The following is a 27,902-nucleotide window of genomic DNA, read 5'->3' on the forward strand; positions in this document are numbered from 1 at the left end:
GACAGAAATTAACAAAGTCCCATCAAGTTCAGTCTTAGGCCTCATTTTTGAAACTGTATTAAAATCTCCAGTTACAACCCTTGTCAACTTCTCAAACACTTGTTAGCAGCAGATGAGGTAAGGCTCCAGCTAAGGAGCTTGGATTTCTGTCCAAGAATTTAGATGCCTTGTTGGTTATTTCCTTGTTCCAGGTGGTTATGAGGGGAAGAAACAAATGCTGCAGAAGGAGTCACCACCACCAGATGACCAATGCCCATCCTGTCTCCAAACAGTAGCTGCTTTGGAAAAACAGTCAGCTGTTCCAGCTGTGTCCCCTCCCAGACTCTTGGCCACCCCCAGCCTATTCCCTGCAGGGCACAGAGCAAGTTCAGAGGTGGCTTTGATACTGCACAAGCACTGTCCAACAATAGGTAAAGGCTTGCTCTGTTACCAGCATGGTTTTGGTCATGGATCTACAACACAGTACTATGCAGGCTGCTATGAAGAAAATGAGCTCTGTCCCAGCCAAGCCCACTGCAACAGATAATACCAGTCAGTCTGAAGGTTTTCTGATTTATTAGTGATTTCATGCTATTCCAATAAAGAAAATTTTAATTCATTATTTAGTGCAAATTTTTAGTTCTTTCATTAGGGTTATCTGCCAAGTTCTGAATTTCTTCTAACTTCCAGCTATTCAGGCAGAAATATTTCCATGCCATTAGCCTGCATTTGAATTGTTAGGAAATTCATGCTTCTGCTTTTTGGAAAAAGGCTTAAAGAAGATTTGCTCATCTGTTGTGCCAAAACTTTTTGCTGTGGCAAATTGGGCTAGAATCAAGATCTCTGGATATCTGTTTTTAAGCCGTCAGAGGCTTGCTTTGGTTCTTGTAACATTCTCTCAGAGGCCTTTCTGCAATCACTTATTCTATATTTGAGGCAATTTAATGTTACTATGGGGATTGAAATGCTCATTGCAAAATTCGAATAGTTACCTATGATTTATTAATTTCTATTTTGTTTCTGTTTTCTAAAATACATAATGCTAATTTCTTATCAGTAAGTGCACTTCTTATCAGTACTCTGTCTCTAACTGCAGTTCAGCTGGTATGACTGGAATATGATTTAAAGGCTGAATGTGTTCTAAGTTTTCCTACACCTTGTGTTCATCATACCATAGTACTGCAGAGTTTTTAATGTATTTAAGTTCCTTAGTGTACCAAAGCTGCAACAATAAGGACGATAGGAAGGCTAGTGAACAAATTAATAGTTTTGCATTCAGTCTGTATTTTTGTCCTGTGTAAATAGACTTACAGGCCACCACTGAGTGATGAAGATAAATCAAAGAGTTGGCTACCTTTTCTGTTACTTTCATATGGTACAGTATGATTCTGGAAGGAGAAAGAAAGTGAATTAAACCATCTCTTATTTTTAATTCTACATCAAGAAAAATATGTATTCTCTTTCAGCAGAGATGATGGTATGTAATTATAATTTCTGAATGATTTTAATAGTAATTTTCTTTTGTTTCATTATAGCCCATCATTTCTTTTTTTTCATTCTTGCTTATTTATTTTACCTTCACTCCTAAGTTGTTGATAAATTTAGACAGTGAACTCCAAGAGTCTAAATCCCAGAGTTAAGGTCATACTGTTAGTGATCAAATGAAAACTCTTAATTCTTATATTGAAATCTCTCTGTGTTAATGTTGGAACTATTCACAAACATGTCTTTTATGGCCATGAGTGCCTTGGAATGTTTTCTCTTGCTTCAGTTATTTCAGATGCAGAACACAAATTGCAGATTAAGCCAAAACTAGCAGTTACTCCTCCCTCAACAGTTTTTCTTTTACTTTCTTTTTCCACTCTCTTAATCTGCTTTGGCTTCTTCATGTATAGATGCTCTTTTTTGTAGTAGTACTACTTTGTAGGGGTGCCACTAATGGAATGAAATAATTTTTTGCAAATGTACATCAATCTGAAACTTTGGTGGGCAGTTAACAGCTTCTCTGTGTACATGAGTCTTCCATTATGCATCCATGTAAGTGACTAATCCAATAAATACAGTGGCTGCATGGCTTTTGTCAGTACTTTGATTTCAGACGCTCTTGCTGTCATATATGATGAAAAATACAATGAAGAGAGCAGTTATCGGAGATGTTCTGCCAACTGCTACGGACTCTATACAACAATATACTCAATGCCTGTACTTTAGATACATCTTGATGCTTTGTGTGTGTTTATATTGACATTGTAGTTCAGATCACTACTGCTTTTTTTAAATGAATTTCTTATCTTCTCAGCTTCTGCTTTGGTTTTACATCAGCAGTCCAGTATATGAAAGGGGTTCCTTCCTGCTGAAACTAAACAAGCAGATTAGCTGCTAATGGGTATTCAGCAGGCAAGACTAGTCCAGAGGAAAACCCCAGAAATGTATACGATGTGGTGATGAAACAAATTTTGCAGGTATTCTGTCTTTATGCTGAGTGATATTGCATCTCATAAAATAAAACCCAAGTAAGGGAATGTTTATATAACTCATAAGAGAGTATGAGCTTCTGATGTTTCTCAAAAGGAGAAGCACTCTGGCCCAGAATTGTGTCTGCCCCAGAATGATGGTCAGTGCAAATACTCACATACTCGTAAGATCCTCTTCAGCACCTCCTGTTGGGAAGGTGTCATTACCATAAAAAAAGCTCTTATCCAGAGGTGTTGACATGTCTGAGTAGTTGGTGACATCCTTGTGTGTCGGCAGAACATTTTCACACAATATGTATGATATTTCTTGTCTTTTATGTGCTGATTTGGCTCACTGATGGGCAGTGCTTTTTGGGTGTTTGCATATAGTACTCTTACATACACTTATTCTTTTCCTGTGCCAACTGTTCAGTTAAAAAGACTAAGTTTGTCTTGTTATCTCTTTGGCACCTTTGGTACATGCTTATCCCCCTCCCCTGGTTTATTTTCAATCATATTATATTAGAACTGTACATGAAAATTTAGAAAACTAAAAGGTGAAATTAAGCTTGTTTTGTAGGACTCTTTGAGATTTTTATTTTTCTGTCTTAGAAAGCTCCTCTTGGGTTTTGAAACAGTCTGGAGGATTGAGGACACTACTCTGCTTTATTATAGAAGGCTTAATTCAGTCTCTGGGAAAATCCAGAAAAAATTTTTCTTGCTTACAAGTGTGCCAAAAATTGTATAAATTTGCAAATGATTATTTTTCCCTCTTGGGGCATAACTTCAGAGTAGATTGTCAGTTTTTGCAGAACCTCATAGAACTTCTTACTCTACAGTGAAAAGAATAGGTAGTCATAAAAAAAACCAAAAAAAAGCATCCCACAATTTAGTCATCTGTTCAGCAGAACAGGTTTTTATGTTTTATTTACAATATATAATTCTTGCTTTAACAGACTTGGTCTCATCTGTGAAGACATTTTCAGCATTGAGGCTTTACATGTAAATGTCAGAAGAACTTAAAACAGATGTACAGTCCTATATTTTCCATACGTTGTACAAGTTTCTGGTAGAGACAAGGCAATGGTATTAAAGTTACTGGACATCTGGTATCACCTCTCAATGTAAGCTAAAGTTGCCTTTTGTATTAAATATAATTCTTTAGATTGAAGCTCAAACAAATGGCTGCAAATATGATACCTTATCTTACCTTGAGCTGGTGAATGCTCTCCTTTCTACTTTTGAATCCCCTCATACTTATCTCAAAGTGTTCCAGGGTGGTTTTAACTTCTGTTACAGTTTAATTTCACTGAGTGATGTTTATAAAGGGGGAAAGTATTTGTACCACCTTGTCCTGTTTTGCTTTTCATTTCTGTGTTTGGCTACTTGACATTATTCATTATCATCAATGTATTCACTTAATCTTGGTATTCAAATTTCAAATTCTACTTGTATAGGAATTGAAATTTGGAAATGCAGTGCTTGGTGTGCATGTATTAGCATGATGTAAAAAATTCATATTTGGGAAAATAGTTAACTGAATGACAGCATGTGTAGAGGTTGCCAAAGCACGTGGCTGCTTGCACAGTAGTTTCTCTAAAGGTGTTTGTCATAAATGCAGTCATTTATTGCCCTGAAGTCTGGCAAATTCAAAGGCCACCAGGTGAGCTTGCAAATGTGCTCTGTCATTTTTGAAAGACAGCACAGATGACCTAGTGCCCACTGAGTAGGAAAAGGCAAGTGCTGTGCTCATCTTCCAAAAAGGCCTGAAAATACGACATGAAGAATGAGAGGCCAGTCAGCAGTGCTGTGATCTGTGGGGGAAATTGTGGAACAAATCATCTTGGCTTACATTTTTAAGCACAAGGAGGGAAGGAGTTTCCTCAAAGGGCATTTTTGTCTCACTGAAATTTTTGCTTTATCAGTGGAGCTGAGCTAAATCTCCTCTCTTATTGCATTCAGGAATATATTATATAAAAGTGCTGCATGCATTAATGATATAGTACTGATCCAGAAATTAGAGGTGTGAGGTAACTGTTTTTATGATGCATGTGGTAATTTTATACTAATATGAAAGGTAATCCTGTATTGCACACTGATTGCATCTTGGTGCACAGACCAGTGGTTTTTAATTTCCGTAGGTATATCCTTTAAATTACAAAGATGTGAAAGACAGATGTTGTCGTCTAATGATTTGATTTTAAAAATAGAATTGACTACAAAGGCAAACTAGTGTCAAATAAAATCAGATATTTGAGAGAAAAACCCCACTCTGTATTTCATCTCGAATGCAAGTGTGCTGAGGTTGCCACAGACCATGAAATGTTTATCCCTAGAGTCACTCATTGTACTAGTACGGTAAATTAATAAAATTTTCAACCTGATGTAACAAAATCCAATATCTAGAACTGTCTAGGAGCAGTTAAATTTTCCTGCTTACTTGTTTAGCTTCTGCTTTTTTGGTTAGGCAGTTACTCTACAACTCCTCCATAATCATATAAAACTTTAATGATTGTCCCTAAATGCTTAACTGGAATCTAATATCCTCTCTTAGGAAAATAAAAATTCGTTTTCAGTCATTTTTGCAATTTCTGGCTATAGAGCCAATAACTAGTTCAGGTTACACCGTGCCACTTCTTGAAAACCTATTTTTTTGTTGCTTAAATTTACAATTGCATAACGTTTTTCTCAAAGACGGGTTAAGCAAGGATGTCACCACATTGTTTTGTTTGGTTGACTTTTTCATTTTTCCTTTTATTAATTTCAGCGGTAAAGTTATGTACAGGTTGTCCAGGATAAAAGTAGCTTAATCAGCAGTGGCACTTCTATTTTCTTTGAGAAACTAGGGGATAACATGGGCAGTTGCTTCTGACCACAGAGCTGACAGAAGCTCAATCTGGATAAAATCAAGATGTTGTTGAAGCAATCAAAAAATGATGGTTTTGAGACTTTTTGATTTACTATGTCTTTTAGTTATTCAAGTTAACAGTTCAAGTAAAGCACAAATTTCTGCCAAACTAGGGGAGCTGCAACTAACTCCTTGTTTTGTTTAGCCTTCTCTGCTTTGTGAGCTAGAAATATGAAGTTGTCTGGTCACTTATTAGAGTTTTATGAAATCAAGTATGAATTAGTCTAAGTAATTGCTGAGTAAACAATGTCTGCATAAGCTATGTAAAATTCAGATTCATGTTCTGGAGACAGTAGTGCTTTCCATGTAGTTTACAGATGAGAACAAATTATTTTACATTTTATAAATTAAGCAACTGTAGTGCCTTCATGCTTCACCATGATATGTCAGAACTTCAGTATCCTTTAACCAATGACATACTGAAATAATCGTGTTAACATAGCAGAAATGATGAAGGAATCAGTCAAGACTTAGATCTTACTATGCCGTAGTGTATTAACATGCTTTTTACTTCGAAGAACATACAGTCTAAATGAGGAAAAACAGATGTGGACTTAGGGTTATGAAGCACAGCAGAAGACAGGAAAAATGGCAAGCACAAGTGTCACTGACATGGCATTACCCTGTTATGGACGTATTTGTGAAAGTTCAGTGTAAATTAAAAAGAGAGGGCTTAAAGAATGACCTCTAAATTAAGGAGTGAAGAAGTCCTAGGCAGTGAGGGGACTGCTGGGGGAGTAGTAAGCAGAGAAGAGCAAATGTGGGAGAAGGGGGGAATGCTGGAGGGAACACTTGGTGTAAAATGGAGATGATCTGGTCAACTCTGAACAGTTTCAGTGTGTGAAGAATGGTTTGGTTGCTCTTTAAATCTGTCCCTGCTGTTTGGCATCTGTCCCACTCCTCCCCCAGCAGTGTGCTGGGGAGTGGTAGAGTATCACTGGGGATCCTGTTTCCCATGGACATGAGGGAGTCCCCAGCCAAGTTCTGCACCCCACAGTCTCGCCAGACCTCATTTCCCCCTCCTTGCCAAGCACAGAAGTCCCCAATTTAGCTCCTTCTGCAACTCCTCCAACCATCTGGAGTTCATGCCTCCTTCAAAGCAGCAGAACTCAAGCACAAAATCTAAGAATGGGATACATTTGCATTAGTTCAGGCTACTGTTGTCTTCTGTTTTTAGATTTTAATTGATATTTGTATATCCAAGTATCTTCAGGAAAATAATATTATAAATAAATAAAGTTAAATGCTTAATATAGTTTTTTATGCTATTCTGAAATAGCTACAAAGAAACTTGTTAGAAGTCTTAAAATACTTTGGGTCTTAAAAGCATTCATACTGGAAAAAAATCTAAATTTTGAAATGCATAACTTGCGGAGGAGGGAACAGGGTGGTGTTTAAATAATGATATATCCTTACCCTTTTTGGAAGAACCAAAGTACAGTGCATCTTTAATGTTGATAATTTTTTATTAAAAACCTTAACTTGCTGAAGGACTTCCTCTTTCTTTCATATGTATTAGAATTCATATTAGCACTGCTTTGCCCTTGTTTCTGAATTATTTTAATGACAGCAGCCGCTCCGTCAAGTTGTCTGTCAGGATGTGGGTGGCAAGCTATTATTTCACTTCATAAATCATAATTTACAGGGGTTTTTATATCCATCTTGGGAATAAACACTTTATGCTTTGTGTTTTCAGCAGCAATATAAAATGTAATTGATACTTGAAGCAATATGTTAGAAATATGGACAGAGAAAGCCAGGAGAGAAAAATCACAAATGTTTAGTTTTTCTGTGGGTTGGTCTGCATACTGAGCATTTTTTCCATCTGATTTCATATTCTTAGCACTTAGCAGAGGATGATGATGAATTGCATTTACTTGATTGCTGCCTGTAGGTTACTATAAGGATGTTTAGTTACAGTCAACAGACTCAACAGTTATTTTGTACCGTTTCTCATGCTGCTAAATAAACTTATCACTTTGTACTATTGTCTTCCAGATTCATGAAAAACTGCATTATTATGAAAAACAGAACCCGATGCCCATTCTCCATGGTGCAGCAGCCTTGGCAGATGATGTAAGTGTCCCCTGCTGAGATCATTGGTACCAAGTCTACCAAAAAACTGTCCGCAAGCAGAATTCTTCATAGGGCAAACATATGAATATAATCTTCTGAGCTGAAATCATAAGAAGCTGCAAAGGTTTCCAAAGCTTCTGTCGTCACTGAACTTGTTGTTGATATTACTTTGATTTTTATTCACTTGCATGTTAAAAAACATTGCTTCTAGGTAGCCTCTTGTTCTGCTTTAGTAACTAAGCAATAAAAATTACAGGTTCGAACTCTGCTGGGAGGGGAAAAGCTGTCAACTATTAGTGTTTTGAGAAAGTCACAGACAAGAGGAATGCTTTGGAAAAATAAAGACAGAGAGATAGTGGCACTGCTGACAGAACATGAGAAATGACAAATAATATTACAGAAACGAAACATATGAAATGCTTAGGATGAAGGCTTGTTGAAAAAAAATCAAAACTATTTAAGAGAAACTACAGTAGTGATTTATTGATATTGGAGCTTTCCAAATTACCTTCATAACCAAAAAATAAATTGTAAAAGTGGTCAGCATTGATGGAGTAGTTAATTTCCTGTTACTATAATTTTTATTTTAAAGAAAAAAATCCAAACTGCCATTTCTTGCTATTTGGTTAATTCTAGGATTCAGATGAATTGTGAACACACCTGTATAAACTATGACTGAACCTGAGGTAGGCCAGAACACAGAAATGTTTAATAAACTGTGGTTTAGGTGAAATCTAGAAATCTTCGTTGCAATTGATGATGTCAGGTTGCTTTTTGGAAAAGGCAATATGTGTTAGGATACATTTCAAATACAGCATGTTTGAAACTTCACATACTTTATAGATGTTTTAAAATATCAATTATCTATTTATATAAATAATAGATTTTGGTTTTTAAATTTTACAAATGATTAAATGTTGTGAATTGAGACTGGTAGCATTTTAACAAAAAACTAAATTAAACTTATTTGAAAACTACTGAAAAAAGGATACACGGTAATTTCATCATGTTTCAGTAGGAGGACAGCTGTATCCTGTAATACACCAACTATAATATTACATTAGCCTTGACATCAGGCATACATTAGTAATATTTTTTAACCTTTGCATAGCTTTGAATAGTATTGATAGTAATTTTGAAAATTAGAAAGCTGGTTGAAAGTCTCTTCATTAAGTTCTTGCTGACATATTAATAATCCTTGCTAATATTTGTGTTGTATCTCTGGTCTAAAATTCTTACTAAAAATAATTTCTTATTTTTGGATGCAAAACTTAGTTTTTTATATTTTCAGAAATTCTGAGCAATCTCATTCTTTGTTCAGACCATTTAGAATGTATAGTTTTGGAAATCTCTAAATTGAAGTACTCTGTTATGCCTCAGTTGAGGCAGGTTGGGGCTTTTAACCCTATGAATGTATTATTATGTACAGATGGTAGTATTTTAAGTGTACATGTTGGGGCATGATTGTGTCTAGGCATCTACCTAGCTTCTTTTTAATAGATGCTCTTGCTGCTTCTTCATTAATTATGTGGAGGTGAACTACAGCTTTTATGGGCACTGTCTCAAAGCGTAAGGATATCCTTTGGTGGCTGAAGTCAGGCTAGCACACTGCAGGATTTTTCATGTTTTGGTAGCTATCAGCAAATTCTGAGGAAGCAAAATTACATGCAGTAGGCCTTGTAACTCTCCAACTTATGAAGTTTCAGGTTTAAAGTGCTATTTTTTGGCATGTTTGTCTGACTGATTGTCAACTTCAAGGATTTAAGACCATGTTGGTGTTATTAAACACACTTTCATGTCAATAGGCTTCAAATTAATGTTTTCTCTTCTTACTGATAGTAACTTTTCTATAGTTAAAGAAGGAATATTCTTATTAGCACCTAGATATTTCCTGCTCGATCTAAAACTCAAATCTGAGGTGCTGCTATCATAAATAAATCTGTTGAAGGAGTGTATTCTTATTCTTGTGTTACTTTTTAAAGCAGTTTTGGAAGTAACAATTTTTGCAAGGCTTTTCTAACCATTTTCATATTCCTAGCTCCCATACCTTCTCTCTCCTCTCCCCCAGGGACTTTTAGGCTGAATTTCCCATCAGACATTCTGTTTACCTCTTATTTTGGAACAGCTGTGTCTGACTTAGGGCTCAATGATTTCATGCAAATTATCTAAATATCTCTCCTGGTTCCAGCCAGGACAGGGCTAATTGTCTGCATTAGTTGGGTATGGTTAGGACATGAAGGTTATTCCATAGCACCTCTGGTCAGTTCAGAGTTCGCGAAACGGAATCGCTTCCAGGAAGAAAGTTTTTGTTCCAATCAAGAAGAGGGGGTGAAGAGAGCCATCTGGTATTGTCTATTATCAGGGAGTTTTTCATATGAATAATTAATTTTCTTATACCTTTTGTTACTAATATTTTTGCTATTACTTATTTTGTATTAGTATTACTTATTTTAGTATTAGTATTTACATACAGTATAGTACATTGTCTCATCTCATTGCCATTTCCAGTAAATTGTTCTTGCCTCATCCTGTGATCATGTATTTCGTGCCTCCAGTTGGAGAGGGAAGGAAAGATGGTGCGTTGTTTTAGTGGGAGTACTAAATTGGAGAATATCATTCCTAAACCACAACAATATCACTGGCAGGATAGATACATACAGCAAATAAGGCCTCAGGTTGGTAGAAAGACTGTTCTGTCAAAAGAAGTTTTGTAACTTTCTCCAGAAGCTTTAAAGACCAGTCCCTGGTGCTCCACACCTTGCTAGCCTCACTCCACGTCTGGCCTTCTCCTTCTTCCTCTCTCTTCAGTGGCAGCTTTTCATAAAGAGCTGGTTGAAATGTTCCCTCAAGAGATCACAGAGGAGGTTTTCAGACGGCTTTTCCTGCAGTCTTTAGCATAGGAGGAGATTGCATGGTGTCAGTGTGTCCCGAGTATGCCATGTACTGCTGCTGTTTCAGACCTCAGCTCTTTATCAACAACAGCAGTGACAACAACAATAACAAATAAAAATCCAGTCTGAACCAGCTGAGGTGGTAAACATGACTGAAAACATGACAAAACTTTGTCTTTCAATCTTTGTTTTCCTCCTCTTCTGTCACAAGATATTAAATGTGCCTAAAACTTCACTGAAAATATTTGGAAAATAATATAAATCACATGAACAAAAACAAGTTTTAAATTATTTTATCTCTGAAAAATATTTTCTAAATTATAAGATTAAAATGTCTGTTAAAGCAGTAATGAAGTATTTTTTCTCACTGTTCTAAACCATATGTATATACATTTGCATTTGTACCACCAAAGCAAACACCAGTTCTGCTGGTGTTGATACTTGTGCACAATTCATCTGAGAGAGAAATGCTGAAATGGTCATTCTGCAGAATGGCTGCTTGTCTCCATCAGTGAAACATGAATGAATAGATTTTATTCTCCAGTGATGAGCAGTATAATCTAAAGAATGAAAAGAGAACCAAGCATAACCCATGTCATAGACCTGCTGTCATTCCTATAACAGAATATTTTCAGCTTTGCAGGGCTTTTCCAACATGCAGACTCAATTGCAGTCAGATTACCTCAATATTTGGCTTTGTGTCTAGAAATATTTCATTCTGACCTTTCCTACAGAGACTGATTTCTAATCTTTTACTATTTACCAGTATTAATCTTTTAATTAATGCTGGTATTCAAACCAGTATTAATTAAATATTGTTAATAGTAGCACTGAGGTACTTGCTGGACGTTCTTAGCTATGAATTATAGTTAGAAGTCTGTGGGGTGGTAGGTGATGAATTTTTGATACTCTGTTTAATTTGAAGGTTAAAAGAAAAAAAGGTATTCAAACTATGTCTGATATCTATAATGGCTTCTTCAAATAGATTTTCCATTATATATAATTATGCAAAATATACATCGATCCATTTATCTTGAAAATGTATACAAAATGAAAGTACAAATTTAAAATTAGGTTAGACAAATAATATTACTTGCTGCAAATAGCCAATCTTTCTCTGAGACATTTTTATGATACTGATTTAATGCAAAGAAAATGAGTGATTATCTGAAATCACGTTTTGCATTATGAGCCATGTGGCTTCAAAATTTTAAACCAAAGTTCAGTGTTTTGAAATGCATTTTAGCTTTTCCTTCTTCTGGAAAAATAGTTTGAGTCTAAAATCCTGCAATAAAATATGCCTCTCGAGTCCAAATTAGTTGAGAATGGCATGATAAGAAAAACCCAAGATGTGAGCCAAATAGCCATGGGATTAACAGTTAAACTGCTGCTCTATTGTTCACCACCACAATTTTGTAGTATAACCAAACATAAATTACTGATCTTGTTTTTAGGACATAGTTTGTGCATTTTACAGGCTTGAATTGCTGATGACCTGTTATAAATTATATTATGATTAACTTGCTTCATGTTTAACAAGGTCCTTCCAGTGTATGTGTAAACATAATAAAAGGTTCAGATTGCTTGCACTGTAGGGGCACTTTGCTTTTTTATCCCAGTCCTAAACAGCACAGCTACTGTGGGTTTTTGGAAGCAGTGTGGATTTCACCACCTCATTCAAAACTGTTTTTTATAGACAGTGTCAAAGTTTGATCCAGTCATTTTTACAAGCAGTTCTTTGTCTGCACGCAAAGGACCATTCACTTAAATGAAGTGCTGGGATTTGCCCCCTTTGCTATAAATCAGAATGTGATCTGGCTGCACCCTTGCCAGAAATGATTACTTGTGTTAAACTGAGCCAAAAGGCCTGGCTTGAATCTGGTCCACTGAGGGCCAGAAACAGAAGCGTGGTGATTAATGGTGTTTTCCTTCATACTGGCTTCTGTTTGAACATGCTGGAAAGCAATAACCTTGAACAAGATAGATTCTGGGTTGTCACTGATGCACTGGGTAAAACAACGCTTTGCTAATGGTCTTTGTGTTGATTCAATCTCCCACTCAGCTGGCTGAGGAGCTGCAGAGCAAACCACTGAGCAGTGAGATCAGAGAGCTGTTGAAACTCCTTGCAAAACCCAATCTCAAGGTGAGGATGAGTTGCACCTGCAAAGTTTGTTCTGCATGGGTATGTGCATCTGCTTCCTTGGGGTGTGTGTGGGTTTGTTAACAAGTATTGTGTAAGAGTGTATGCAGTGTTTATCAGAAATACCTGTGATGAGGAAACACAGTAAATGTATATAAATTACTATGCTATTACTTGTACTTATAAAAGGAATAATTTATTTGCAAAGGATATTTTAAAAAGTGGCTAATTTACTTTGCTATTTTTTAATGCATGTGCTTCATAAGTTTGTTACAACTGTGCTTTTACTGAAAAAGTAATCAAACTAAAAATGTTGTCAGTCATGGATCATTGATTTAAGTGCCTCATGCATAAGGAGTGCAGCCTGGTACTGGGGACAAAATTCATGACAGATAATGTTACTAAAAACATCTAATTTTGAAAACTTTGTAAAACTCCTGGGGTTCTCTGTGGTGTTTTTGAGGAGCTTGATACCTTTTATCTGATAGTAGACTACTGAACCACTGAGGCTGGATAGAGGTTGTCTTGCTCAATGGGCTGCTCTAAGTAGGGTCAACGCTGAGTTCACAGCAGGTTGCTGAGGGCTTTCTTCCATCAGGTTTTGGACATAAATGCCTGGGAGCAGACATTCTGCAAATACTCTGTGTGGCCTCTTCCAATTCCGAATTACCCTCCTACTGAAAACTGTTTCCTTATATCCAGTCAGAACCTCCCCTACGTATCATTGTTGACGCACATGATGCTATTTTTCCATTGTTAAGAGAAAGAAGACCTTAGTGCTTTAGACACATATTGAAGTGGTAGTTAAGTGTAGCAATTGATCAGTTAAAAATGAAAACTGCAGAGTGGAAAGGAGGTCATTTAAAGACAGTAGTTTCTTTTATCTTAAGTAAAAATAATGATCTCAAAACCTGAGAAACTATGGTATCTTCAAAGCGCTACAAAATTTTAAAGATCAGTTACACCTGCTTTTTGATGATTTTGCACTGATTCTTTTTCCATAGCTTGAAAAGTCACAAGGTGTTTTTCTTTGAAGGGGTAAGTAATATCAATGGCATATTAGAAGAGGAATTGTTGGTGCAGGAAATTGCAGAGATCCTAGGCTTCTCCCTAGGTGTTTTCTTAGTGACTGCCCACATGTGCTTCATACTTCTGAAGCTTTGGTGGGTTGAGTCTGAAGACAATGCATTTTCCACAACAATTTGCATCTCCCCCTCTCCTTTTCTTGCTTTTTCTCACTCATTCCCTCACGCACTCACTCTCACTGTCTGTTCCTTGGTAGCAGTGAAAGGCAATGTGATAATCTTAGTGGGATTTCAAGGTAACAAGTGCCTTCCCCTCAGACTAGTTAATGTGACTGAACAACTGCAGTAACTTGGCAAATGTCTTTCTTGGCTGCAGGGGGAGATGACCAGCTGCAGGGTACCAAGCCCTTTGTATGGCCAACTGCCTAATCCTGCACAAGTCACAGGATTCCCTGCCCTGCAGGGGCCTTGCAGGTGTTTGTGTTGCAACTTGCAGGTGTTTGTGTGATGTAGGAGTAAGAGCTGATGGAATGCTAGGTATTTGGCTTGTCCATTATCTTCTCCCCCTGCCATGTCATGGCAAACATGCCTCAGAGTGATGGTAAATTATCACTGCTTCCTCCTCCATTACATTGGCCAGGTGACTGTAGTGCATTCAGTCAGAGGCTGTTGTTGAGATTCTTCTCTTGATCTCCCCGGCTTTCTCTTGGACAGAAAAGGAAAGGAAGGATGTTTCTGGGACTCAGTACTTCCAGTTCCTCCCCAGAGGTGTCCTAGTCTCTTCAGTTGTGTCTGAGTTTATGCCGTACATTGCATAAGCTTTTCTACCCCTTTGCTATTAGGTTTATGGCTAGAGAGAGTTTCTTGGTTTTGTTCTAGATTCCTGGGACAAAATGGTGGCTAGAGCAGCTCTTTTTCACACACCTGCAATTACTTGGGATAACTGATCTATCTTTTCCAATGATGTTCTATAGACTTTAGCTAAAAACATATATGGCTTAATTGGGGATTGACTTAAGGTGGCTGTACATTACTTTGTAGGGGAAACTTTCCTTTTCTGACCAGATTTATAACTGCAGTGTTAGCTGGAACCAGAAGAGCTTCCACTTTCCAACAGCTCTAATGTTCATGGCATGGTGAAGGGTGCTAAGGATTAGTTTACTGTACTACATCACTGCCTCCACAAGTCTGATGGTGTAAGGGGACAGGTCTAGCAATGTATTTATAGCTTTACAGGTTTGGTTAACAAGTCAGAAAAGGCTAGGAGAGGTTTCTAATAATGTCTAATTAGATAAATATTTCTATATTTTAATTCTGTATTACAAAATTCTTTTGTTGAATATATTTGAGTGCTTGCATCTGATGAGCAAAACTTTGACAAGTTTGTGGTGCTTGTCATCTTCATCCACAGAGAAGTTTTATAAAGAAGAAAGTAGTTTCTCTGAGGCAGTTATATTTATCAGACCTGAGATTTTAAAAATGTCCCAGAAGTAATTCCAAGGTTTTGTCAGGTGCATTTTCTTTTGAAAAGAAAAATAAATTGGGCATTTCTAGTCTTCTAAAAACTGCTTGAAATATCCGATTACAGAGTAGTATTTCTTTACCTGCTCTCAAATGTGGCATCACTTACCGTAATTAAATGAACTAATAATGATTGTGGTTTATCTTTTCTGATGAAAACAGAACTCTGGAAGTAGAACAGAGCATGCAGCCCTGGGAAATCAAGTGGATTTGTTTAACTGTGTGTTAGACATTTCATTTGCGTTCTGGATTTAAAATATAATTGTGTAGCCCTGTGGACACAGGCCAGCCACACTTATTATTTTTAATTTCCAGCACTGAATAAGGACTTAGGGTTTGCATTCTTTAATCTTATTTTACCTTATTAAAGATATCAAGAAACAGAATAATATTTCCATACCCTAGAATCTAAATCCAGTTGAATGCTAAGCAGACCAAAAATTAGCTTTTTGAAATAGAAGTATAGAATAACCTGAGCTGAAATGGACCCATAAGGATTATCAAAGTTCAACTGCTGCTCCTGAATGGGACACCCAGATAATCAGACCATGAGCCTGAGAGCATTGACCAAATACATTGAACTGTCAGGCTTGGTGCTGTGACCACTTCTATGGGGAGCCTGTTCCAGTGCCCCACCACCCTCTGGCATCCAACCTAAATATGCCCTGACACACCTTCAGGCCATTCCCTCAGATCCTGTCACTGGTCACCACAGAGATGAGATCGGAGTCTGTCTCTCCTCTTCCCCTCAAGGGGAAGCTGTTGACTGCACTGAGGTCTCCCCTCAGTCTCTTCCAGGCTGAACTGACCAAGTGACTTCATCCACTCCTCATACGGCTTCACCTCCAGACATTTCATGAGGCAGAAACTGCACTTTCAGAAATCTGAAATACATTTGCAGAGAGCTGAGCAGGTGGACTCAAGCCTGATCTACTGGTGTTTTAAATCACCCAAATATGTCCTCGCTTAGGTCCAAACACCATTGAGACCAGAGCTACACAGCAGTGCCTGCAGGCTGGCCTGACCTGACCATGAATATATATACCTATAAGTTTTGTGTCTTCAAGGTATACATTTTATTGCAATTTAATAAAACCAACTAAACAAAATGCCCATGCACCCCACACACAAACACAACAATGTAAGTTTCAATATATTTAGTCGTGGTTATTTACCATCATTTTAACTTTGACATGTTAAACTCTTAAGCTGCTTTTTAACATGAAGATTAGATATAGCTGGGATATACATGAAAAATGGTATTTCTGATTTAAGAGAGGACACTTGTGTTAATGCTTTTGTACAAAGTATGTATAGCATAAAGAAATGAGTATTCTCAGCTTTAGTGGTTTATAATTTGGCAAAATTAAAGGAACTTATGTGACAGCAAAAAGGAATGTCTTTAAAGAGGAGAGTTGTACAGAATTCTGAAAAATTTCAAGAATTTTAAGAATTATGATGCATCAGGTAGGTGCCAGTGCAATTGAGAGAGGTGTCTGTATAGAAATGTGGGGTTTTTATGAGTTTGGAAGTATTGCTGTGAGAGCATTAAGCTTTTTTTTTTAATTCTCTATAGACAAAATTTATTTCATTGTTGTGCAGTTGTGTAAATTTGAACATATAATTGGAAGACTAAGATTTAAGATGCTAATACAAAATACACCTAAAAGGGAATTTAATTTTGGTTATTTAATGAACGTGTCACAAGCAAGTTAGCCAAGTGGTCTTACCTGTTATTAGGGATGGAAACGGGAAGAAGTGAAGTGGTCACCAGAGTAACTGTCAGCAACAGGACAGAGCTCTAGTAAGGAACACTATAAGAAAGGGGATGTACAAATGTCAGATGATCAAGCTAAGAATGAAAGACTTTAAAGCTTTCAAATTTTCTTCCAAATTTAATTTAAAACTGTCTTGAGTAACTAGCTTTAGTTCCTTTTCTATCAAGCTGGGAAAAGCTGTGTTCTTTTTATGATGGTGCTATAACAGAAGAGCGTAATTGTTATTTATTTTTAAAATTATTTTAAAAACAGAAATAAATTACTATAGGAATTAACATTCTAGGCACTTACTTTATTGCTGTAGCTGTAAACAAAAAAGACTGTTAAAGAATGAACCATCTCTTAGTCCATTGAGCAATGTTATCCCAATTATACTAACTTTGAGACAGACTTGGGACATATATTCAGATCTAAATAATGTTTAACTTGGTCTTTATAACAGCAATTGCATTTGTGGTCATTACATATCAAAATAAGCACTTTTTACCATTGAAGTTAATCTCTATTAGAGTATATTAAGTGTGGTTTTAATTATATAAAGTATGTCCTTTGTGGTCATTTGTGTAATGGGCAGAACAATAATTATTTCAAAAGTTAGTGCCACTGTGCTAAAACTACTCTGAAGAATCTTTATACCTTTATGACCTGGAGGAAACAAAGCTTTTCCAATCGTGGTTCTGCCTGTTTCAGAGGAGTTTAAACTTCTGTTTATGTGTGCTGGAAGGTTTGCTAGCTGCTAGTTTGAAACATAAACCAGGTACCTAAACAAGAGCACCAGCAGGACTGAGAATGAATTCAGTGCCTCATGGTGCACAAGAATGTAAAGTATTTGGGTCACTTTGGGGCACTGTACCTACAGCCATAGAGAGAGCAGGAGGTGGACAAATAGTATTTTTCTTGTCTTTCATTACCATAGAATGAATAGAATTTTGGAAGATATCTTCAAGATTACTTGTGCTTGTATGACTGTTGTATGACTGAATGTTACTTTGATACAAAATACACATTCTTTGTTTTAATTTTGGGGGTGGGGGGTTTAATTGCTTTCAAATGGCAGAGATGCATACACCAGCGAATTGCAAGTAAAATTTACACTTGCTGTTTTACTTGCACTTCATTTGTGGTACACTTGACTTTTAGTTGCACAAAATACTTTTGTAAATATTTTCATCTAATTTCACTTATTTGACTTTCCTTCAGAGTAAAACCACGAGTTAAGCAAAACTAAAACTGCAGATAATGAAGCCAGGACACTTTGTTCTTCATATACATGGTTCCTGTATTTGATTAAGTTCCTTTAAAAAAAGAAATAGTCTTCTAATAATAATCTTCTTTGAAGATTCTAATAAATAATCTTCTTTGAACATGAAGCATACCTTTAACATTGTCTGACCTGTTCTGGTTTTCTTGTATTTACTGGGAAGTTTGTAAATTCTACCCTTTATTTCATGAACAACTGCTGCTACCATCATCCCTGTCATCTGAGGCTTACTACGTTTGCATAGTGGCCTGATAGACTGTTCAGATCAAAGTGTGGCTTGTTCTGTTAAAGAAGCATACATTTTGAGTCTTTATCAGCAGAAAGAAAATATTGAGCTATAAACATATAAAACAAAATCCATTTTTTGCTTTGAAAAGTTCATGAAGCATTTAATGTAACATGTAATTAAATAAAAATAAAGTTAATCAAAACTTTGTCTTCTTTCCAACATTTCCTTTGTAATTAGACCTGCTGAAGATTTTCCGTCAGGGCTTTTTCACTAAGCTATGTATTTTCTGCAAAGTCAACATTTTCCACTGGAAATGGTTGGGATTTGCCTACAACTGTTCAGGTTTTGTATCTGAAGAACTCAAATACAAATTTCAGGTCTGCTAAGATCTGAGCCACATTTGGGATGCTACTGGATCCTAGGAACTTGGGGGACCTTTTGGCCTTGTCATGTTAGAGACATGTCTTTCCAGATGTACAAATTTTTTCTACTTTTGCACCTGTCCTGGGAGACTGTTCTCCTCTTCATGAAATATTTATGCTTATAAATGCTAAAACAAACTATAGTATCTTTTTAGGAAGCATAATTTCCCACAATATTTAACTATTTACTCATCAGTGGTCTGCAAGATGTATTGCTAGGACTGTTGTAGGAATTGTGCTTGTATATGAAGAGGTTTTATCATACAAACATTTTAGATTTATTAATGTGGTGAACTGCAGTACTATGAACTTCAAATGTCAACTGAAAAGTTACCTACGTAATCCTTACTTGCAAAATCAGATACCATTAATATGTAAACCTACAAGAATGTGTTTGATTTTTGATGGCATGCTGTGAAGTATCAGAAGGGAGATCGATATACTTATTTTTTCCCATGAATAATAGACGCAAATGACTGCAACAATCAGGAAGGACCACAGTATTGATGGTTTGATGACATTGGTTGATGGATAGATAGCCCATAGATGTTCTGAGCATCCCAGCCATGAAGTTGGGGCAGAGGGACAGTGCTGGGAGGCTTTTGGCAGATGACTGAAATCCTTCTGCCCAGTGTTACGTTTCTTTAAACTATTTGCAACTTTGGGCATCTATCCATCACAAATTTCAGCAACAAGTTGCAGGAAAAATATATTTTATTTGTAACTCTTTCAGCTTTAGACCTTGACTTCTGATTTCCATTTATGTTTGCACCCATAATTAAAAAAAAAAAAATTATAAAGAAAACTCTTTTGGGTAAGGAGAGCTGGGAAAATATGTTGCTGTCTTTATTTTTGGAACGTTCATGTTACCGGGATGGAATAAGTAAAACAAAAATGTAATGGCAAAATAGTCCTTTTAAAAACAGCAAGAAAAGCCTTGATTTTTCACATCTGTCAAGCAGAGAAAATCAGAAAGCAGTTGTGTCACACTCTTATTGTTGTAGGAACTGACATATAACAATATACAACATATTAGAAGCACAGAGACAAAATGGTTGAAAGGAGGTGAATGAATTTAGTGCATGAATATATTTAAGTAACAGTCATCATGTTACTCTGGAAATGCACTCAGGTCCATCTGGTGATAACTTGGCTCATGTCCAGTGCAAAACTTGTCTGTCGATCTTAGACGTATGGATATGAGAATGCTCACTAGCAGCCAACATAAAATAAACAAAGTGATAGATAACATAAACAAAAGTGAAGCCAGGCAGGTTGGCAGCAGAAAATATAAAATCTGAAAAGCAAATCAAAGAAATTCTTTGGTTATATATACAAACTTTCCAACATGAGGGAACCAACTCTCATCCACCTAAGAATGTTGAATTGCATGCATGTAACTACAGCATTCAGATACAGAACATAAAAGTCGGCAACGTTGCTAAAGCCGGTAATTTAGGAGGAGGAAAAGGTCATGACAGATAAAATCACATCCCTTTCAAGTAGTAATTCCATTCATCTACTGGAAATGGACAAGTAAATGGAGAAACATCACAATATAAAGCAAGTAGTCCCTTTTTCTAGATGTCAGCTTTCTAGATGTCAGCTTTTTCCTTCACTGGTGTTTTTCCTTTGCATTTGATGGACCATATTGTGTTTGAGCTCTCCATTCAACAGTCTTCTCTTTTCTACTTCATTTTTGCTTAGGTTCCCATCTAGTATGAGTACTCTATAGCTGAATTTAAGACCTCCTTATCATAGATGAATATATGTTATTATTTTCCAAAGGAATTATGTTTATTCAGATTCTTTTCACCTTTTGGATCAATAGATTTTTTTCTTTTGAGGACTTCAGACATGATGTTTATGTCAAATGAAGGCTGCGTCATTCCTAGAGACACTTTTACAAAAGGCAAGTGCATCCTCAGCTTTTACTTTCTTTATATTTTGTTATTATTTCTTTGAGGTGCCTTTGGATGGTTTTAAACCAAGAAAAGGTACATGTTACCACTGTAGACACTTAATATTCTTGGGAAGCTGCCACTTTCTCAAAAAAGAAATCGATTAAGGATTGCCAAGATATTGAAACAGTGCTGCTGTCTCGGCATTTTCCATTCTGAAAACGGTCTATTTGTACTCTTGGAAGTTAAGCCCTTAAACAGGGCTTAGAGCTTCAAGGACAGTTTAGCTACATGAATCATGTTGTGGATGTAAAGAGCATTGCTATCTTAGCATAAAACAGACTGTTCAAATTCTTCACTATTGATTTAAAATTGGAGCCTTTTTTTGCTGTTATCCACAACTGAGGGAAATTATAGGGCTCTCATCTGGAAGGGTATTAACACCTTTACCAGATGACATGGATGGACGGAGTGCGTGTTTCTGAGAACATTGAGAACAGTTTGACTTGGGAAGCATCTCCAGGGGCTCTGAACATTGAGCCAGAGGAAGCGGGGGTCTGAAGAATCAGAAAGTTCATTTTTCTGTTGGCTGTTGCCGTCTGGCTACCAGCTGCAGGTAAACCCATCAGTTCAGACTGGTGAATCTGAAATCAAGACATAGCATTTTCAGGCAAGGAAATTACCCTTTTGTGAAAGGAAGTTCAAATAGTCATGAATAAAGTCCACCACAGTAAAGAGGAAAAAGTAATATATACTGAATATCGATCCAACTGAGATGTTGCTGTGCTAAGATCATTAGTCTATGATAGATATTAAGAAGTCAAAACCACACATATACAGAGTATGTGTTATTATTTTGAACCACTGCTGTGACCCAGCTGCATCAAAGATTGGAAAAGAAAGGGATTTAATTGCCAGCTGGACAAGCTTAAACTAGAGGGCAATTTTAGTTTAAGTACAGATGCAAGCATGCAAGTACACTTGCAAGCACGGAATGTTATTTTCTGTTTTGTACATATGTAACTGCTGTTTTCTCATACGATGTCTAATTTCTGCATATTTCGTAAAGGATATATAGGAAAATATATAATTTGAAGGATGTCAGGAAGTAAATTAGCCCAAATTTTTTACCTCTTACTTAGCACACCCCCTGGTTTCCTGATTATGAACATAAAATTATGCTTGAGTTAAAGGACTTTATTTAATTTTTTTTTACTGTCTCTGTCAAAGGTTTTTGCTTATACTGATTGAATAGTGTGAGTGATCCTCAGTGGCAAAAGCAAACTGATTTAATTGGAAGTTAGCTGATTTTTTTTTAACATTATGTACTCTATATATTTAACTTGGGAATTTTGTACATCCCAGATTTTTCTTGGAAAGTGATTAGATCACTGCAGCATCAAAAGAATAATACTACTTCTCTGCTTGATAGATATGTGATTACTGTAGCTTGTAAAAAATATTTTTTTGCTCTTACTCTAGCTATCCTCTGGCCACTTCAGCAGCACAGCTTTCTCCTGCCTGTACTTTTATTGCTTGCTTCTACTTCTGGATTATACTTCAAACTTCAGCCAAGATGGAGAGTTCAACTAATGTGATTGTCCTTATCTGCTGATTGAGATGCCTGTTCTCACCTGCCTTTTTGTTCTCTTGTTAACCCTTGCATCACTGTTAGAGCTGCACATAGTCCATTAGCAGGCAGAGTTGATGGTGAAGAGATTGTCATATGCAGTTGACTTCTGGTGCCTGCTTTACCCCATACAGTGGCTAGAATCTGTATGCCATCACCATAGTGCTTCAGCTTTCTGCTGGTTTATTCGTTTTGTAAATTCTTTTACGTTTGGCTTTTGTGACTTCTGTGCTTCTTCGTCCAATCTGATGCTCTCGATGGTCTTTCTTTCAGTGGTTCAGTCTTCTCCCAGCTCTTTCAGCTTTTTTTCTTTGGTATCTGTTGCTGGATGACATCACTCACATTCTAATTTTATGCAAGTTACTCATAAATTAATCTTGCCAATCTTGGAATATTTTTCCCCACCAGCATTTTCATCCCTTTTTTATTTCTTCTGTAACTTTATCTCAAAGGAAAGCATAATATACCTAGAGCTCTCTGGAGGATGAGCTCTGCCAGTTGAGTTCAGGGGCATGTTGCTGTGGTTGCTGATAAAGTTAGTTTTCTCCTCAAGTGAAACCTTTCTGTGCCAGCCTCAGTGGCAGTACTGGCACTATGGCATAGCAAAGAGGTGGGAAAATGTCTGTGTCTCACCTGATGGAGTTCAAGCTGAACTGCCAGAGAAGGTGGCTGGTGCTAATGATCCAAGCTGTGCACTGGGACAGCGCAGTCATGGGCCATTTTGTTCCATTTTGCTGACTGTGCTGCTAGGGCAGTAATGTGCTCCACAGGCAGGGTTGCCAGCTGCTGGGTTGGCAGTGTCGCACCCTTGGTGCAGCTGTTGGCTCTCCTGAAGGTTGGTTTGAGTCGCTAAAACGTTTCTGTTGATGACTATCCACTACTTTAATTTCAAATTATGTTTTTTTCCAAGTACTATTAAGAAAGAGGCTGCTTGTTTATTCATCCATTCTGTTTCACTTCTTTAATTTACCATTTTCTAAAATGCTTTTCTAGACTACTAAACACAAAGCATCTATGAAAAAAAAAGTTTAGGTGGAGACTTTTTTTTAATAATAAGAATTAAAAAGCAAAAGGATCATGAATCTGGGGCTACTGGTGTATTTTTACTCTTAGAGATCTCAAAATAAAAAGAGAAGCAAAAAATAATATGAAATTTGTCTTTGTTTTATAAGAGCAAAAATATAATTAGTCTGGTTAAGTGATACACATTTTTCAAAGTGTAGAATTGTTTTCATTAATAACATTCTCAGTTTAAATAAACATTTAAAGTTTCAGAACAGTTTAAGAAAAAGAACTTACAGCATTTCCAGTGTCAGATTTTCTTCATGTAAGTTGATAGTGTAAAATTTCAATTTCTAAACTGTGAAATGATCAGTGATAGTTATAATACAAAAAATACAGCACTAGTTATTAGACATTTCAGAGGTCCAATGAAAGTATTCATTTCCAACTAGATCATGTCTAAGAATTTAGCTGAACATCAATATTTATATTTAGGTAGTGCAAGAGTTTGAATCATACCTTCTTTCAAGTTCTAAATACAGACCATGTTTACATTAGTGAATCATAAGCATAGAACTTAGAGCTGAAATAAAATCTTTTTCTCCAGAGGTGCTTAAATATATATGACCCAAATCTCAGATCCTATGTACATAGTTCTGAAGAGCTGTGTATTTGAAAACAAAACCAAAGAACTAAAAAAAAATAATTTGTATGCCCTTCTTGCAGTTTCCTGTGAGAGTTAAGAAAATGAGTATCATGGAAATTAGTAAGTTCTTCACTTCTTATATACAAAAAGAGAGCATTGCTATCTTAGCATTGCCTCATGCATTTGCTGCACAATTATTCTGGGTAAATCTTGTTCATCTTAGGATCCAAGTTTTATTTCTTGGCACTTGCAATTTGTTTATTTTTTAAAAAAAGTCCTAACCTTCTCTATACACATCTAGTCACACATAGTTTTTTAGACTATATTAGTTGAATGGTACAAAGATTCTACTGAAGATCTGTGCATACAGCAGTTTCTTGTTGTGTTCAAAACATACAGAAGGGCTCTCAAGGACAGAGTGATCACTTAGAGTTGAACGTGTTAAGTGAAATCAAAATGGCTTTTTAAGTTTTGTTTGCAAATTAGTTATTGCCCAGTCTTTGCTGATTGCTATTTCAGAGCAGCTGCAGTTGACAGAGTAGTGTGTTAAAAGAAGCAGCAGTAGAAGACAAGAAAGAAAGAAATTAGCATGTTCACCATATATCATGAACAAGTTTGTGATGACAGAAGCTCTTCTGAAAGCTTAACTGAGAAAAGACACATTGTTTCTGGCATTCCTTGCTCTTATCTGAAATATGTATCTTTGCACCAACAAGATGAAGTAGTGCTGGAGTTTGAGGAAAAGATTGTATATTGTTAACTGTAGTACATTGTGGTTTAATATGTTTTTTGGGAGAAGAAAGGAATGAGTTGATACATTCTAGCTGCTGTGAAGTTGAAGCGAAGAAAAGGCATTGATTGGTATTGGTTTGTAGCACTTAGGATGCATTGTTGTTCTGTATGTAGTGTCCAGGATCCTGATCTAGCCTGATAAGGGAAGTGTCTTATTAACACTGGTGGCATAATTCAATGTAGAAGTGGACAGAATTGATTTTGCAAGTTCCTTTGTCAAGAGTAGGTTCTTTTAAACATGTTTTAAATGTCTGCCTTTTACTCTGGAAATGGTGCTTTATATAATTTTCATCTGTTTTCTCTATTTGCCTGATTGTTTTTAAACTGCAATATAGAACCTCATTAAATTGAACCAGTCCATGAATGTGCCCTAGCTTTATGTGGAAAAATGTAATTGCAGAGGACTAGTTTTAGAAGTCTTAACTGTAGGTAGCCTGAAGTAAAAGCAAACACTCCTTTTGTTTTAGTGTATCTTTGATATTTCATATACATCTTAGAGGACTGCATGTGATTGCATGGCTTTTACATATGTAATGCATCACAATAAACATTTCCAGGAGGATCCATAATTGCTACCCTGAGGTTTTTAGCTCGTATCCAAAGTAAAATTGACAGTTTGTTGAAGGGAGATGATAATTTCTATTGGTAAGTAGTGTAAATTCATAACTGTGTATTGGGAAAAAAACCAGACATAATTAATGTGTTAAAGTGTTTTTGTTAAACTGTAGCATGTGTATAAAGATTAGTAAAACAATAGTAATTTATCATGATCTTCCTGTGTGTTTGTTTGTTTTGTTGAAGCACTAAGTTTAAATTTACACTTCAGAATTTGAAAATTACCATGTGTTCTTTGCCTTCAGCTTTTGACGTGGTAGCTTGTAGCATTGTCTGGAATTTTTTTGTTGTTAAAAGTTTCCTCCATTCAGTAAACATCATAATGAAAGTGTCATGCTTTTTAAAAACAGTTGTATTATCCTTCAGAACATAGAGTTTCTGGTAATTCCTGTACTCAGTTAAATACTGGCCATCTATTACTAAGTAGCAGGTTAACTGGCATCAGAGAAATATAGCCATTTTCTGTCCTTTATTTAGAAAGGCTGTTAAATAGTCACTTATTGAGAGGAAGCTACTTGAAAACAGAAGCAACAAAGCAGGAGATAGGATTGTACATATGGCTGTTGATGTTATTTGTGGTACAATGTACAGTTTTCACTACAAAAGCTGAAGCATTACTTAACCATTTTTCACCAATGTACAGGTATTAAAAATAATGAAGACTTTTCAAAATAGAAAAGAACTTTAGGAGTTCTGTATCTAGAAAAAAATGTGAATTTTATCACTGAGATTTTTTTTTTTGAGCCTTAGGAGAATGAGCTTTCTAATTTCCTTTGCCTTTCAGGATTCTTATTTTCTGAAAGTTCATGAATTATTTTATTATTAAGATGGAACCTTTTGTCAATCTTTGTTAGGCTTTTCTTTGAAAAATATATTTTTCAAGCTATGCACAAATAGGTGAAGCAATAGAGAAGGAAAAGAGGAAAGAAAGACGTGCAACAGGTGTTTGATAAGCTCCTGCCTAAAGCAAATTTCTTCAGTAGTATGTTCCTCAACCTCAGTTATGAATTCCATAATAAATTAAAAATTCCTAAGATAATTTGAGGCTCACATGAAAGGAATCCAGTAACCAGGTAAGTTTTCAGAGCTCCTGTGAAGGGAATGGTTGGACAACAGCTTCATGTTATATATTCTGTGCTTGAACAGAAGTCTTGGAAAGTGCTTATTTTGTTTATTTGTTTCATAGGACTGCCTACTGTATCAAATAAATTTTATACTTTATATTGCAAGTATAGTTATTTACTTATTTTTGGACACTAAGGTTTTCTCCTGTTCATAGTTCTTATAATGTCAAGCTAGCATGCAAGGCATGTGGTAGTTTTGCGTGTATGAAAACACAGTTCTCCATCCACAATTTACTAGTTGCATACATTATATATATGGAAACATGTTCTTTATGGAGTTGTTTCATCAGTTTGAAATGAAATAAAATTGTATACAAGAATTATATTTAATCTACTTGTATCACAGTAGTAGAGTCAGGGTATGAATAATATCCTCTGCTGTCCCTTCCCTAAACTTTTCAGATGCCAAATAATATACTGACTATTAATGTTTCCAGGCTTTGCTGTCTGTACATGATACCGTTGCTCAGAAGAACTATGATCCTGTCTTGCCCCCCATGCCTGATGATATAGATGAAGAAGAAGATTCAGTTAAAATAATTAGGCTCGTCAAAAACCGGGAACCATTGGTAGGTAGCCCTGTCTTTTGGTTTGGGGTTTTGTGTTTGCATGCAGGGTGGGGAGTGCTTATTATGAACACAAATGGGTGATATTAACTTGAAACATGGATAGACAGATATTACACATGGTTATTCATAACATTAAGTAATACTCTTGTGACTTCCATTCACAGTCCTTATTAGTAAAGCATATGAAATGAATAATCATCATCAGTGAATGATTATCATGGTGTTTAAGCATTATATATGTGGGCCAGTCTGAGCATTTAGATCATAATATATATTTTTCTTTTATCTTGAATTCAAATCATGAACTTACTTTAAAATGTTAGACAGAGAATGAATCCCCAAAGAAATCTTGACCTGTGTTTTGAACTGTGCCTGTTAGTATTCATGTAAAAAAACATGACCTTTCAATAAACTGAAAAGAAAGCATGAAAACATATTTTAAAATACTTGAATTGAAATCTGGGCAAATTTAAAATGTCTGTTGTTGTACTTTGCATTATGAATACTAGAAAGGTAATATCTTCATGGGGATATCTGGAAAAATGAAAGGACTAAACCTAGGTTGTATTACAAGAATATTAAAATGCTTTACTGATTTGGTTCTTTTTATTTGCTGTAGAGTGGGAGTCATCTTGTATAAAATTTAACTATGTTCTTTCTGTCCTGCAAACCAATAAGATGGTTTTTTTTTATGTTATACTGAATATTTGTTTTAATGGACAACAATCCTGGAGAAATACCTGCAAACTTATTTGAAAAAGTCATCATTCTGTACTTGAAATGACAGTGGGAGAGAGCTGCCTGCTTCTGTTAGACATACAGGGATAGTTTGTTCCACAGTAGGTATCTTACTATCACTCTAATTCTTGATGGATTTCTGGCATAAATAAACAAGAAATGAGTTTTCTTATTGACTCACTGTAGGTACCCATGGGCACAA

The 27,902-nt window shown here is 36.1% G+C and overlaps 1 protein-coding gene across 8 annotated transcripts in view; it reads left to right on the forward strand.

The window, feature by feature from the left end:
- Positions 1-27,902, forward strand: part of MPP7 (membrane palmitoylated protein 7) — a 149,242-nt gene that overhangs the window by 76,621 nt on the left and 44,719 nt on the right. For 6 of the 8 annotated variants that reach the window (XM_019005737.2, XM_019005739.2, XM_019005741.2 and 3 more), the window contains 3 exons: positions 7,339-7,416; positions 12,370-12,489; positions 26,831-26,962. In XM_019005737.2, the coding sequence (XP_018861282.1) occupies positions 7,339-7,416; positions 12,370-12,489; positions 26,831-26,962 (330 nt within the window). The remainder of the gene's footprint in view (positions 1-7,338; positions 7,417-12,369; positions 12,490-26,830; positions 26,963-27,902) is intronic. The other 2 variants (XM_015618770.2, XM_015618775.2) reach the window with 1 other exon arrangement.

This window comes from Parus major, chromosome 2, assembly GCF_001522545.3.
Source record: "Parus major isolate Abel chromosome 2, Parus_major1.1, whole genome shotgun sequence".
Taxonomy (NCBI): Eukaryota; Metazoa; Chordata; class Aves; order Passeriformes; family Paridae; genus Parus; species Parus major.